The sequence below is a fragment of the Oncorhynchus mykiss genome, chromosome Y, assembly GCF_013265735.2.
Source record: "Oncorhynchus mykiss isolate Arlee chromosome Y, USDA_OmykA_1.1, whole genome shotgun sequence".
In the NCBI taxonomy this organism is placed as follows: domain Eukaryota; kingdom Metazoa; phylum Chordata; class Actinopteri; order Salmoniformes; family Salmonidae; genus Oncorhynchus; species Oncorhynchus mykiss.
Window position 1 is genome coordinate 2,811,981 of NC_048593.1, and position 11,842 is coordinate 2,823,822.

At 41.5% G+C, this 11,842-nt stretch overlaps 1 protein-coding gene across 6 annotated transcripts in view; it reads right to left on the bottom strand.

The window, feature by feature from the left end:
• Positions 1-10,582, bottom strand: part of LOC110509517 (GTPase-activating Rap/Ran-GAP domain-like protein 3) — a 178,578-nt gene extending 167,996 nt beyond the window's left edge. For 2 of the 6 annotated variants that reach the window (XR_005040445.1, XM_036967903.1), the window contains exon 1: positions 9,858-10,582. Coding sequence is in view for 5 of the 6 variants with exons in the window: in XM_036967903.1 (XP_036823798.1) it covers positions 9,858-9,961 (104 nt within the window). In the remaining variant the exon portion in view is untranslated. The remainder of the gene's footprint in view (positions 1-9,857) is intronic. The other 4 variants (XM_021590431.2, XM_021590428.2, XM_021590424.2 and 1 more) reach the window with 2 other exon arrangements.
• Positions 10,583-11,842: the final 1,260 nt, after the last annotated feature.

Genomic DNA, 11,842 nt, shown 5'->3' on the forward strand with positions numbered 1-11,842 from the left:
CGTGCGCCAGCTCATGTTTTTTAATGAACAGGATATGATGACACCAAGGTGTTGATGTTGTCACGCAACATATTCACAATGTGGTAATAAGCAATTAGGTTGTACATTCTAATAATAATTGATTTTATATTTCATGTTACGAATGTTTCACTTAAGAATACAACAAAAGACTGTCAAGGTGCATTTTGTGTGTGTGTGTGTGTGTGTGTGTGTGTGTGTGTGTGACTGCTCTCCATCTCCCAGGGCTGTGATGATGGGTCAGAAATGTGATGTCAGGGGCTTCTGGTCATTCTGTGGGGGGAGCAGTCCAGTCTATCGGTCCCTCTATTAGTGTCACAGCACACCGCGAAGGGGCCACACAGGTCACAAACACACACACACACTCAGCCTGCGCACACACACACTATCTTTATTTATTTTATTTAACCTTTATTTAACGAGGCTGTCAGTTAATAACAAATTCTTATTTACAATGACGGCCTACCAAAACGCAAAAGGCCTCCTGCGGGGAAGGGGCCTGGGATAAAAAAATATATATAAATATAGGACAAAACTCACATCACAACAAGAGAGAGACAACACTACACGAAGAGAAACCTAAGACAACAGCATAGCAAGGCAGCAACACATGACAACACAGCATGGTAGCAACACAACATGACAACAACATGGTAGCAGCAGAAAACATGGTACAAACATTATTGGGCGCAGATAACAGCACAAAGCGCAAAGATGGTAGAGACAACAATACATCATGCAAAGCATCCACAACTGTCAGTAAGAGGGTCCATGATTGAGTCTTTGACTGAAGAGATTGGGATAAAACTATCCAGTTTGAGTGTTTGTTGCAGCTCATTCCAGTCGCTAGCTGCATCGTAACTGAAAGGAGGAGCGACCCAGGGATGTGTGTGCTTTTGGGGACATTTAACAGAATGTGATGGTCATCTAAATCAGGGTTAGTTTGGCAGCTGGGGTGAAAGAGGAGCAATAATGATAGAGGAAACCAAGTCTAGATTTAACTTTAGCCTGCAGCTTTGATATGTGCTGAAAAAAGGACAGTGCACCGTCTAGCCATACTCCCAAGTACTTGTATGAGGTGACTACCTCAAGCTCTAAACCCTCAGAGGTAGTAATAACACCTGTGGGAAGAGGGGCAATCTTCTTACCAAACCAGATGACCTTTGTTTTGGAGGTGTTGAGAACAAGGTTAAGGGTAGAGAAAGCTTGTTCGACACTAAGAAAGCTTTGTTGTAGAGCATTTAACACAAAATCCGAGAGGGGCCAACTGAGTATAAGGCTGTATCATCTGTATATAAATGGATGAGCTTCCTACTGCCTGAGCTATGTTGTTGATGTAAATTGAGAAGAGCGTGGGGCCTAGGATTGAGCCTTGGGGTACTCCCTTGGTGACAGGCAGTGGCTGAGACAGATTTTCTGACTTTATACACTGCACTCTTTGAGAGAGGTAGTTCGCAAACCAGGTCAAAGACCCCTCAGAGACACCAATACTCCTTAGCCGGCCGACAAGAATGTTCTACCGGTCTACCGTATCTAAAGCTTTGGCCATGTCAATAAAAATAGTAGCACAATATTGCTTAGAATCAAGGGCAATGGTGACATCATTGAGGACCTTTAAGGTTGTAACCTGAGCGGACACCAGATTGCATACCCGAGAGAATACAATAGAAATCAAGAAAGCCAGTTATTGATTGAATGTCTGGTTAATGTATGTCTGGTTGAGGAAAATCATATCCAGCTTCCCTCGCTGTGTTAAGAGCCTGTGCTAACAGCTTGTTTTTGGTGTTTAAATAATTAATTAAAATCCCATTTCGAGACATCCCCAAAGCCTTCTCCAGAATTACTTTCTAAGCAAACTGGGTTCAAATTTTTTGAAATCTTTCTAATACTTCAAGTGAACGTGTCTGTCTGATTGTGTATGTGTGTGTCTGTCACTACTAGAATGGCCATGATAGTCATGCAAAATGAATGCATTTATTATGTTTAAAAATGTCGTAAGAAACCTCAGGACACCAAATGCAAATTGTAATCAGTCAGAATATTCAGACCAATTCAGACTGGTCCAGAAGTGCCTATAGACTGTAAATACTAAAATAAGTCGACAGTGTATTTTCTGCCAGCACAGCTGGCCCGTCCAAACTACACCTCAACTACCCCGAGTGCACAAATCATTAAGAACACCTGATCTTTCCATGACATAGATAGACCAGGTGAATCCAGGTGAAAGCTATGATCCCTTATTGATGTCACTTGTTAAAATCTCTTAAGGATCGGACCCTTTTTTTCAATTTTCACCTAAAACGACATACCCGAATTTTGATTTTGTCCACTAGGTGGCAGCAGTATATGTGCAAAGTTTCAGAGTGATCCAGTGAAGCATTGCAATACATCAGAAATGTTGTATCAAGTATGTCCAAATTTGCCGAATTGGTCAGTTGATACATTTCCAAGTACATAACTATAGAGGACATACATTTTTTATTACCATATCATTTTTGTAAGTTTACACACTCCCAGGAAGGTCATACATGATGAAAAATGAGCATCCCTACAGAAAAGACACTAACCGGGATGGGTGTTGGGCCAGAAACAACAGGGGATCAAATTTTAGAACCTAGTTCCTACATTTTAATATAAACAATTATTTTATCAAACAAAACTATGCTACATTTTATCTCTGGGTGTCACGCCTTGGCCTTAGTTATCTTTGTTTTCTTCATTATTTTGGTTAGGCCAGGGTGTGACATGGGTGATTTATGTGTTTTGTCTTGTCTAGGGGTTTTTGTAGATTTATGGGGTTGTGTTCTTTTAGGTGTCTAGGTAAGTCTATGGTTTCCTGGATTGGTTCTCAATCAGAGACAGGTGTTTATCGTTGTCTCTGATTGGGAGCCATATTTAGGCAGCCATATTCTTTGGGTATTTTGTGGGTGATTGTTTCCTGTGTCAGTGCCACACGGGACTGTTTCGGTTAGTTCACGGTTATTGTTTTTTTGTTCATGTGGAGTTTTTCTTATTAAAAACCATGGACACCTACCACGCTGCATTTTGGTCCGCCTCTCCTTCCCAGGAAGAAAGTCGTGACACTGGGACTCTCAGGATGACAAATCAGAGCAAGGTTACTGAATGTAACGGACACCGATCCCGTAAAGGTTAAATCCAATTCAATCAGTGTAGATGAAGGGGAGGAGACAGGTTAAAGAATAATATTTAAGCCTTGAGACAAGTTTCCAATGTTTCTAATGAACCTATTGTTTCCAAACAACTCAACAAATTGCTTGGATGGTCTCTATTTCAAAATATAGCAATGGGCACAGCTCTCTGCAAAGCACTTACTTTAAATTACACTTGGAGATGGCATTCTTCATATAGGTTGACTTATTATTTGTACTCATAGAGAGAGAGAGAGGGAGATCGTGTGTGTGTGTGTGTGTGTGTACACTCGTTGAGCTTGTTCATATAGTGTGTGTGCTCGCAACTTGGTGCCACATAATGGAGAGTCCTGTGAAATGTGTCACAGACTTGAGTGAATTAAAGACAATCAATCAAGAGAGAACCTGGGACTCTTATGTGGTGAAAAACATGACTCACAGAGCCAAAAATAAGAATACACAAGAGTTTTGATGTATAAAATATAAATATACAGTGCCTTGCGAAAGTATTCGGCCCCCTTGAACTTTGCGACCTTTTGCCACATTTCAGGCTTCAAACATAAAGATATAAAACTGTATTTTTTTGTGAAGAATCAACAACAAGTGGGACACAATCATGAAGTGGAACGACATTTATTAGATATTTCAAACTTTTTTAACAAATCAAAAACTGAAAAATTGGGCGTGCAAAATTATTCAGCCCCTTTACTTTCAGTGCAGCAAACTCTCTCCAGAAGTTCAGGGAGGATCTCTGAATGATCTAATGTTGACCTAAATGACTAATGATGATAAATACAATCCACCTGTGTGTAATCAAGTCTCCGTATAAATGCACCTGCACTGTGATAGTCTCAGAGGTCCGTTAAAAGCGCAGAGAGCATCATGAAGAACAAGGAACGCACCAGGCAGGTCCAAGATACTGTTGTGAAGAAGTTTAAAGCCGGATTTGGATACAAAAAGATTTCCCAAGCTTTAAACATCCCAAGGAGCACTGTGCAAGCGATAATATTGAAATGGAAGGAGTATCAGACCACTGCAAATCTACCAAGACCTGGCCGTCCCTCTAAACTTTCAGCTCATACAAGGAGAAGACTGATCAGAGATGCAGCCAAGAGGCCCATGATCACTCTGGATGAACTGCAGAGATCTACAGCTGAGGTGGGAGACTCTGTCCATAGGACAACAATCAGTCGTATATTGCACAAATCTGGCCTTTATGGAAGAGTGGCAAGAAGAAAGCCATTTCTTAAAGATATCCATAAAAAGTGTCGTTTAAAGTTTGCCACAAGCCACCTGGGAGACACACCAAACATGTGGAAGAAGGTGCTCTGGTCAGATGAAACCAAAATTGAACTTTTTGGCAACAATGCAAAACGTTATGTTTGGCGTAAAAGCAACACAGCACATCACCCTGAACACACCATCCCCACTGTCAAACATGGTGGTGGCAGCATCATGGTTTGGGCCTGCTTTTCTTCAGCAGGGACAGGGAAGATGGTTCAAATTGATGGGAAGATGGATGGAGCCAAATACAGGACCATTCTGGAAGAAAACCTGATGGAGTCTGCAAAAGACCTGAGACCGGCACGGAGATTTGTCTTCCAACAAGACAATGATCCAAAACATAAAGCAAAATCTACAATGGAATGGTTCAAAAATAAACATATCCAGGTGTTAGAATGGCCAAGTCAAAGTCCAGACCTGAATCCAATCGAGAATCTGTGGAAAGAACTGAAAACTGCTGTTCACAAATGCTCTCCATCCAACCTCACTGAGCTCGAGCTGTTTTGCAAGGAGGAATGGGAAAAAATGTCAGTCTCTCGATGTGCAAAACTGATAGAGACATACCCCAAGCGACTTACAGCTGGAATCGCAGCAAAAGGTGGCGCTACAAAGTATTAACTTAAGGGGGATGAATAATTTTGCACGCCCAATTTTTCAGTTTTTGAAAGCAATTAAAATATTAATATCTGAACGAATTAGTCAGAAAACAGTGCAGTGGGAAACATAAAGATATACAACTAGAACATTAAGATATAGCCTTAGCCTATCCATGACAATACTTCACAGATGAGGCTACTCAACATAGATTTTTAACATGTGTTGTTGTCTCTCTCTTCAAGACATGATGAAAATGACAGGACAGCATAAATATTAGGCCCCACAAAAGGCCAGTGGCAAAGATTTTTTACATATTTGTTTGCCTCTTTTGCATGTTATTTTGGTATTAATACGTGTCACATATCAGGTTGCAAACAATGTAAAAAAAATCATCTTTAAGTGGTCTCTTTTTTGCTTTCTTGAGTAAGGCAGCTCCAAAATGCAGGTTTCAGCCTAGCTCAGTGCTTTCTGTGGAGGTAGGGCAGCCAGCAGAAAGTACGGAGGATAGGGGTTGGTAATGTTCTCTAGTGGTGCTGTGATTGGGGACACCACATCACCACAAAATCTAAGGGGAGAGCTAAAGAATTCTGGCCCCTTGGGTGCTGCCATAGAGTTACATTAGAAGTGCCCATCCAAGAAGGCTCAAGGTCATTGGCCACAGATAAAATGGTGTCAAATCACATTATATCTACAGTAGCTTTGATTGGACTGATTTTTAGCAAGCAAGCTAGCAGTCATCATCATGAATCAAGTCGACAATCTACTGGCAAATCCTTTTCAAACCTTGTCATATAAAGAGAAGTTATTAAGATAAATTATAGATGAAACTTATCGGTGCTTATCGGCCATTGGACAAAAACATTACAAGTTGGAAATTGCAAATTCAACAATGAGTAGTTTGGAAGGAATGCAGTGGCAAGCATTGCAAATAAATCACTAGCCTGCTATTCAGTGGAGTGGATGTGTGGTCCAAGACTGAGTTTATTATGGGTCTCCTTTCAAGCTTAAAAGAATAAACATTTAACATTGGGCATGCTGTCAATCCAGTATGAATCCTTCTGCCGCTTTCAAAAGACTGGGAACTCTGAACTGGGAAATCTCAGACTTCCGTGAGTTCAAGACAACTAAGGAACTGCAAAAAATTAGCTCCGACCCAGAAAATACATTTTGGACGGTCATCCATCTCAAAATTCCAAGTTGGGTACTCTGGCCTCTTTCTAGACCTCCGATCCTGTTTTTTCCGAGTTCCCAGTTGTCTTGAAAGCGCCATAAATCCAGAGAATGACAGACTTAATGACAAAGTCTTATGACAAAATTTGACCAAAAGAAGAACCGCCACGCCACCTTCCTGTTCAAGTAAACACAGCACAACAAGGTGAGTCAAAAAAGGTATTGTATGCTGCTGCATAAATTATATAATAGGCCAGGGAGATATGTATACTGTAGCTAAGAAAGTAATACCAAGTGTACAGTGGGGCAAAAAAGTATTTAGTCAGCCACCAATAGTGCAAGTTCTCCCACTTAAAAAGAGGCCTATGTTCATCATAGGTACACTTCAACTATGACAGACAAAATGAGAAAAAAAATTCCAGAAAATCACATTGTAGGATTTTTTATGAATTTATTTGCAAATTATGGTGGAAAATAAGTATTTCAATAACAAAAGTTTATCTCAATACTTTGTTATATTCCCTTTGTTGGCAATGACAGAGGTCAAACGTTTTCTGTAAGTCTTCACAAGGTTTTCACACACTGTTGCTGGTATTTTGGCCCATTCCTCCATGCAGATCTCCTCTAGAGCAGTGATGTTTTGGGGCTGTTGCTGGGCAACACGGACTTTCAACTCCCTCCAAAGATTTTCTATGGGGTTGAGATCTGGAGACTGGCTAGGCCACTCCAGGACCTTGAAATGCTTCTTACGAAGCCACTCCTTTGTTGCCCGGGCGGTGTGTTTGGGATCATTGTCATGCTGAAAGACCCAGCCACGTTTCATCTTCAATGCCCTTGCTGGTGGAAGGAGGTTTTCACTCAAAATCTCACGATACATGGCCGCATTCATTCTTTCCTTTACACGGATCAGTCGTCCTGGTCCCTTTGCAGAAAAACAGTCCCAAAGCATGATGTTTCCACCCCCATGCTTCACAGTAGGTATGGTGTTCTTTGGATGCAACTCAGCAATCTTTGTCCTCCAAACATGACGAGTTGACTTTTTACCAAAAAGTTATATTTTGGTGTGATCTGACCATATGACATTCTCCCAATCTTCTTCTGGATCATCCAAATGCTCTCTAGCAAACTTCAGACAGGCCTGGACATGTACTGGCTTAAGCATGGGGACACATCTGGCACTGCAGGATTTGAGTCCCTGTCGGCGCAGTGTGTTACTGATGGCAGGCTTTGTTACTTTGGTCCCAGCTCTCTGCAGGTCATTCACTAGGTCCCCCCGTGTGGTTCTGGGATTTTTGCTCACCGTTCTTGTGATCATTTTGACCCCATGGGGTGAGATCTTGCGTGGAAGGCGAGATCGAGGGAGATTATCAGTGTCTTCCATTTCCTAATAATTGCTCCCACAGTTGATTTCTTCAAACCAAGCTGCTTACCTATTGCAGATTCAGTCTTCCCAGCCTGGTGCAGGTCTACAATTTTGTTTCTGGTGTCCTTTGACAGCTCTGGTCTTGGCCATAGTGGAGTTTGGAGTGTAACTGTTTGAGGTCGTGGACAGGTGTCTTTTATACTGATAACAAGTTCAAACAGGTGCCATTAATACAGGTAACGAGTGGAGGACAGAGGAGCCTCTTAAAGAAGAAGTTACAGGTCTGTGAGAGCCAGAAATCTTGCTTGTTTGTAGGTGACCAAATACTTATTTTCCACCATAATTAGCAAATAAATTAATTTAAAATCCTACAATGTGATTTTCTGGATTTTTTTTCTCATTTTGTCTGTCATAGTTGAAGTGTACCTATGATGAAAATTACAGGCCTCTCATCTTTTGAAGTGGGAGAACTTGCACAATTGGTGGCTGACTAAATACTTTTTTGCCCCACTGTATGATGTGTAGTAAACTGTTAGTAGCCCATGTGCCTCGCCCTAATAATTTAGTCCCTTTCCCCTCATAACTTAGCATACTGTTCTGACTTGGTGGTGCACATGTAGCCTATAGCCTGTTTTAGAGAAATGTAATCATTGAATATTGTAAGAGCTTTCATTGTCTGCTTATATGGCACCTTTATTTATCCTACGGTTCTGACTGAAATAGTTATATTGACTACGTCTGTCCTAGCTCGCTCACTAATGTTTTAATCAAAATTACGGATTGCCTCTTATCCGCTCGTCGTCCCCTTATGCCATAGTTGTACATCTCAATTGTCAGTGGAAACCACATTTGATTAAGCAAGTCAGCCATTTCAGGTATGTTTTTTCAAAAGGCAGTAAATGAGACTGAATTAACTGTTTCGCTGCCAGACCAGGCTCCGCTGATAGCCAGACCAGGCTCCGCTGATAGCCTGTAACAGTGGTAAGGTGTTGGTATTGTGGGTAAGGTAAGGTACTGCTGTTGTGGGCACTGTTTGTCACCAATTAATGTCAAATTAATGTAGTCCAATTAATGTATTGTTTAGTGTTGTGTTGTGTAGTGGCATTGCTGGCATGCATCTAAAAATTTTTGGGGAGTTTGCCCCACCAAGATTGACATGCTACAATCGCCACTGCAAAATACCATATCAAGTCTGTCAGCTAATCGCGTATGAGTAATATACAGAACACCTCCAAAACTTGATTATCTTAGGCTAGGTAGTAGTCTGCTGTGGTAGTCTACTGTGGTAGTCTACTGTGTGGGGGACGGATAAAATGGCCATGTAATCAAATGTACATGACAGATTTATAATCAATGCCATGGCTGACAGTGAGTGAGGGAGTTATGGGTGCCATCTAGCGACGACATCAGGAAGTGAGCGTTTATGAGTGTTGGCTATAAATATGACCAGAAATCCTCTCCATAACTTGGGGTGAATACCAACTGTGTTCATTTATGCCCAATATAGGCACAATGCACCATAGGACTACTGAGCACGGCATACTGTCGGTAACATTATGTAGCCATCAGTCTGGTACAAACTGGCAGCAAAGAGAACATTCTCTTTACGTTTGATGAGCGGAAAAACAGTGGACTCCCAAGTAGAGAGTCACACGGCTGTAGGCTAATATGTAATATTTTAAACCTAATTTGCTGCAATATTGATAAACATGCACCAGGTATTGAGTGATTTTGTCCATCAGAATCGACAGGCACACATGCTTAATGGTCTGAACGTGGACGCACGGTTGTGGAGACAAAATTTCAATAAGTCGATTGAAAATAATAACACACAATCAATGTGTTCCTCTCAATGACCGGGTATAACACGGCATGCCCCGCTAAACACAAGGAACATCCGTGATGCCACACATAATTCACAAAAAAGCGCACACATAGGCCTATGGTCTGCAGTTTACTGAAGCACCATGAAACACTGAATTGACTGTGGCCTAATATACTGTGTTGATATCATAGTTAATCCCTCGAGTTTTAGGGGAGCAAATATGTTCACTGGTGACCGGGTCAGCTGCCAATTAACACAACAACTGCAGTCCACGGAGAGATAGGTTCGGTAGATATCAAGTGACACGTTACCCGTGCTTGTGTATGACAACATAAACCTACCATGTGCTGTTTCAAATGTTACAGGAGGGCAAATAAATCCCTGTTTCAGATTGCGGTTGGTGGCGAGTGTATACCCAAAAGGGAGCCCCATTACCCCATGCATCACCTACCTCGAACTAATCTCAAAACTACACCCTTTCCGGAGAAGCAGGGCTCTCTTCCGCATGATGCCCGTTTTATCCCGGCCGAGGTACACATTTATATCCGAATTCATGGTGCTGATCGAGCAGGCAAGTATATACTCCGTAAAAACAAAGATGCTTATTTCTTCCAGTCAGTTGGTTGGCGACGGGAGCGAGCCGGTCGGGGGAAAGGAAAGAGAGAGGCAGAAGAAAGGCTGCCAAAAAAATAAATAAAATACGAATCTCGCCTCCGCTGGAAAAAGGAAAGTGAGCGGCAGACTTTCCTCTGCAAACAAAGACGGCACCAAAAGCTTATGAGTGCAGCATGGTTAGTGGGTTGCTCCTCGCCTGAACTCCATAAGATATAAATTAGATACCGTTGGTCTCTCGGTTCAAGAGCGAGTTACCGTTACTCAATTGGTAACCCTGAATAGATTCGAGTCCCGGGAAAACAGTAACAGTTTGAAGTCGAGTCCCCCGTCTGTCACTAGAGCGCTATACACTGGCTGTTGATTCTACACCACTCCCTTGACGGTTGAACGAAGTACCTGAGCAGTCCTATATTACGAAGCACCGCCGCAACGCGTTATATTTGATCACGAACACTGCAGCAGAAGCGAACTTCTTCCTCCAGTACTATTTTGTCCGCCTGAGGCTACAATACGTCGAGTTTCCCGGGGAAGCTGTGAAGCGCGAGGAAAGCTGTGAAGAAAGCATGATTGTGTTTATTCGTCTGATATTATTAAATAATGTGAAACAATGTTATTTATGTTTACTATTGCGTGATTGTGTCCATGAGTCTGTTATTAAACAATATGAAACAATGTATGTTTACTGCTTTTTATTAAATCAGTATGGATGTAAATATTGTAAATACATTCGTTAATATGGGCAGAATATTATAGCCTATATAGATTTGTTCATATGAGCTGATTATTGTATTTGTTCATATGGTTATATAAAGTCTGAAGGATAAAAACAGCCTATATTATTTAAATCATGTATTTTCTAACCAAATAGACGCAGGCAAGCCATGTGTAAATTTGTACACAACTTGGTCGGTTTCTTCCTGGGTCTCTAGGCTTCTCTCCTTCATCCCCTTTCGGATCCGAATCTGAGCATTGACCAGGATGTGGTTGTGTTCTCCAGATAACTTGGAGATAACCGCATCAGTGAGGGAGGGTTATGAGACCTCGATATTCGAAAACATAATATTCGGTGAACTTCCAGAAGGACTCATTTCATGTTCCCATCTGTAGGTGTAGCCTTCATGCACCAGGATATACAGTGCCTTGCGAAAGTATTCGGCCCCCTTGAACTTTGCGACCTTTTGCTACATTTCAGGCTTCAAACATAAAGATATAAAACTGTATTTTTTTGTGAAGAATCAACAACAAGTGGAACACAATCATGAAGTGGAACGACATTTATTGGATATTTCAAACTTTTTTAACATTTCAAAAACTGAAAAATTGGGCGTGCAAAATTATTCAGCCCCCTTAAGTTAATACTTTGTAGCGCCACCTTTTGCTGCGATTCCAGCTGTAAGTCGCTTGGGGTATGTCTCTATCAGTTTTGCACATCGAGAGACTGACATTTTTTCCCATTCCTCCTTGCAAAACAGCTCGAGCTCAGTGAGGTTGGATGGAGAGCATTTGTGAACAGCAGTTTTCAGTTCTTTCCACAGATTGTCGATTGGATTCAGGTCTGGACTTTGACTTGGCCATTCTAACACCTGGATATGTTTATTTTTGAACCATTCCATTGTAGATTTTGCTTTATGTTTTGGATCATTGTCTTGTTGGAAGAAAAATCTCCGTCCCAGTCTCAGGTCTTTTGCAGACTCCATGCTTTTACGCCAAACATAACGTTTTGCATTGTTGCCAAAAAGTTCAATTTTGGTTTCATCTGACCAGAGCACCTTCTTCCACATGTTTGGTGTGTCTCCCAGGTGGCTTGTGGCAAACTTTAAA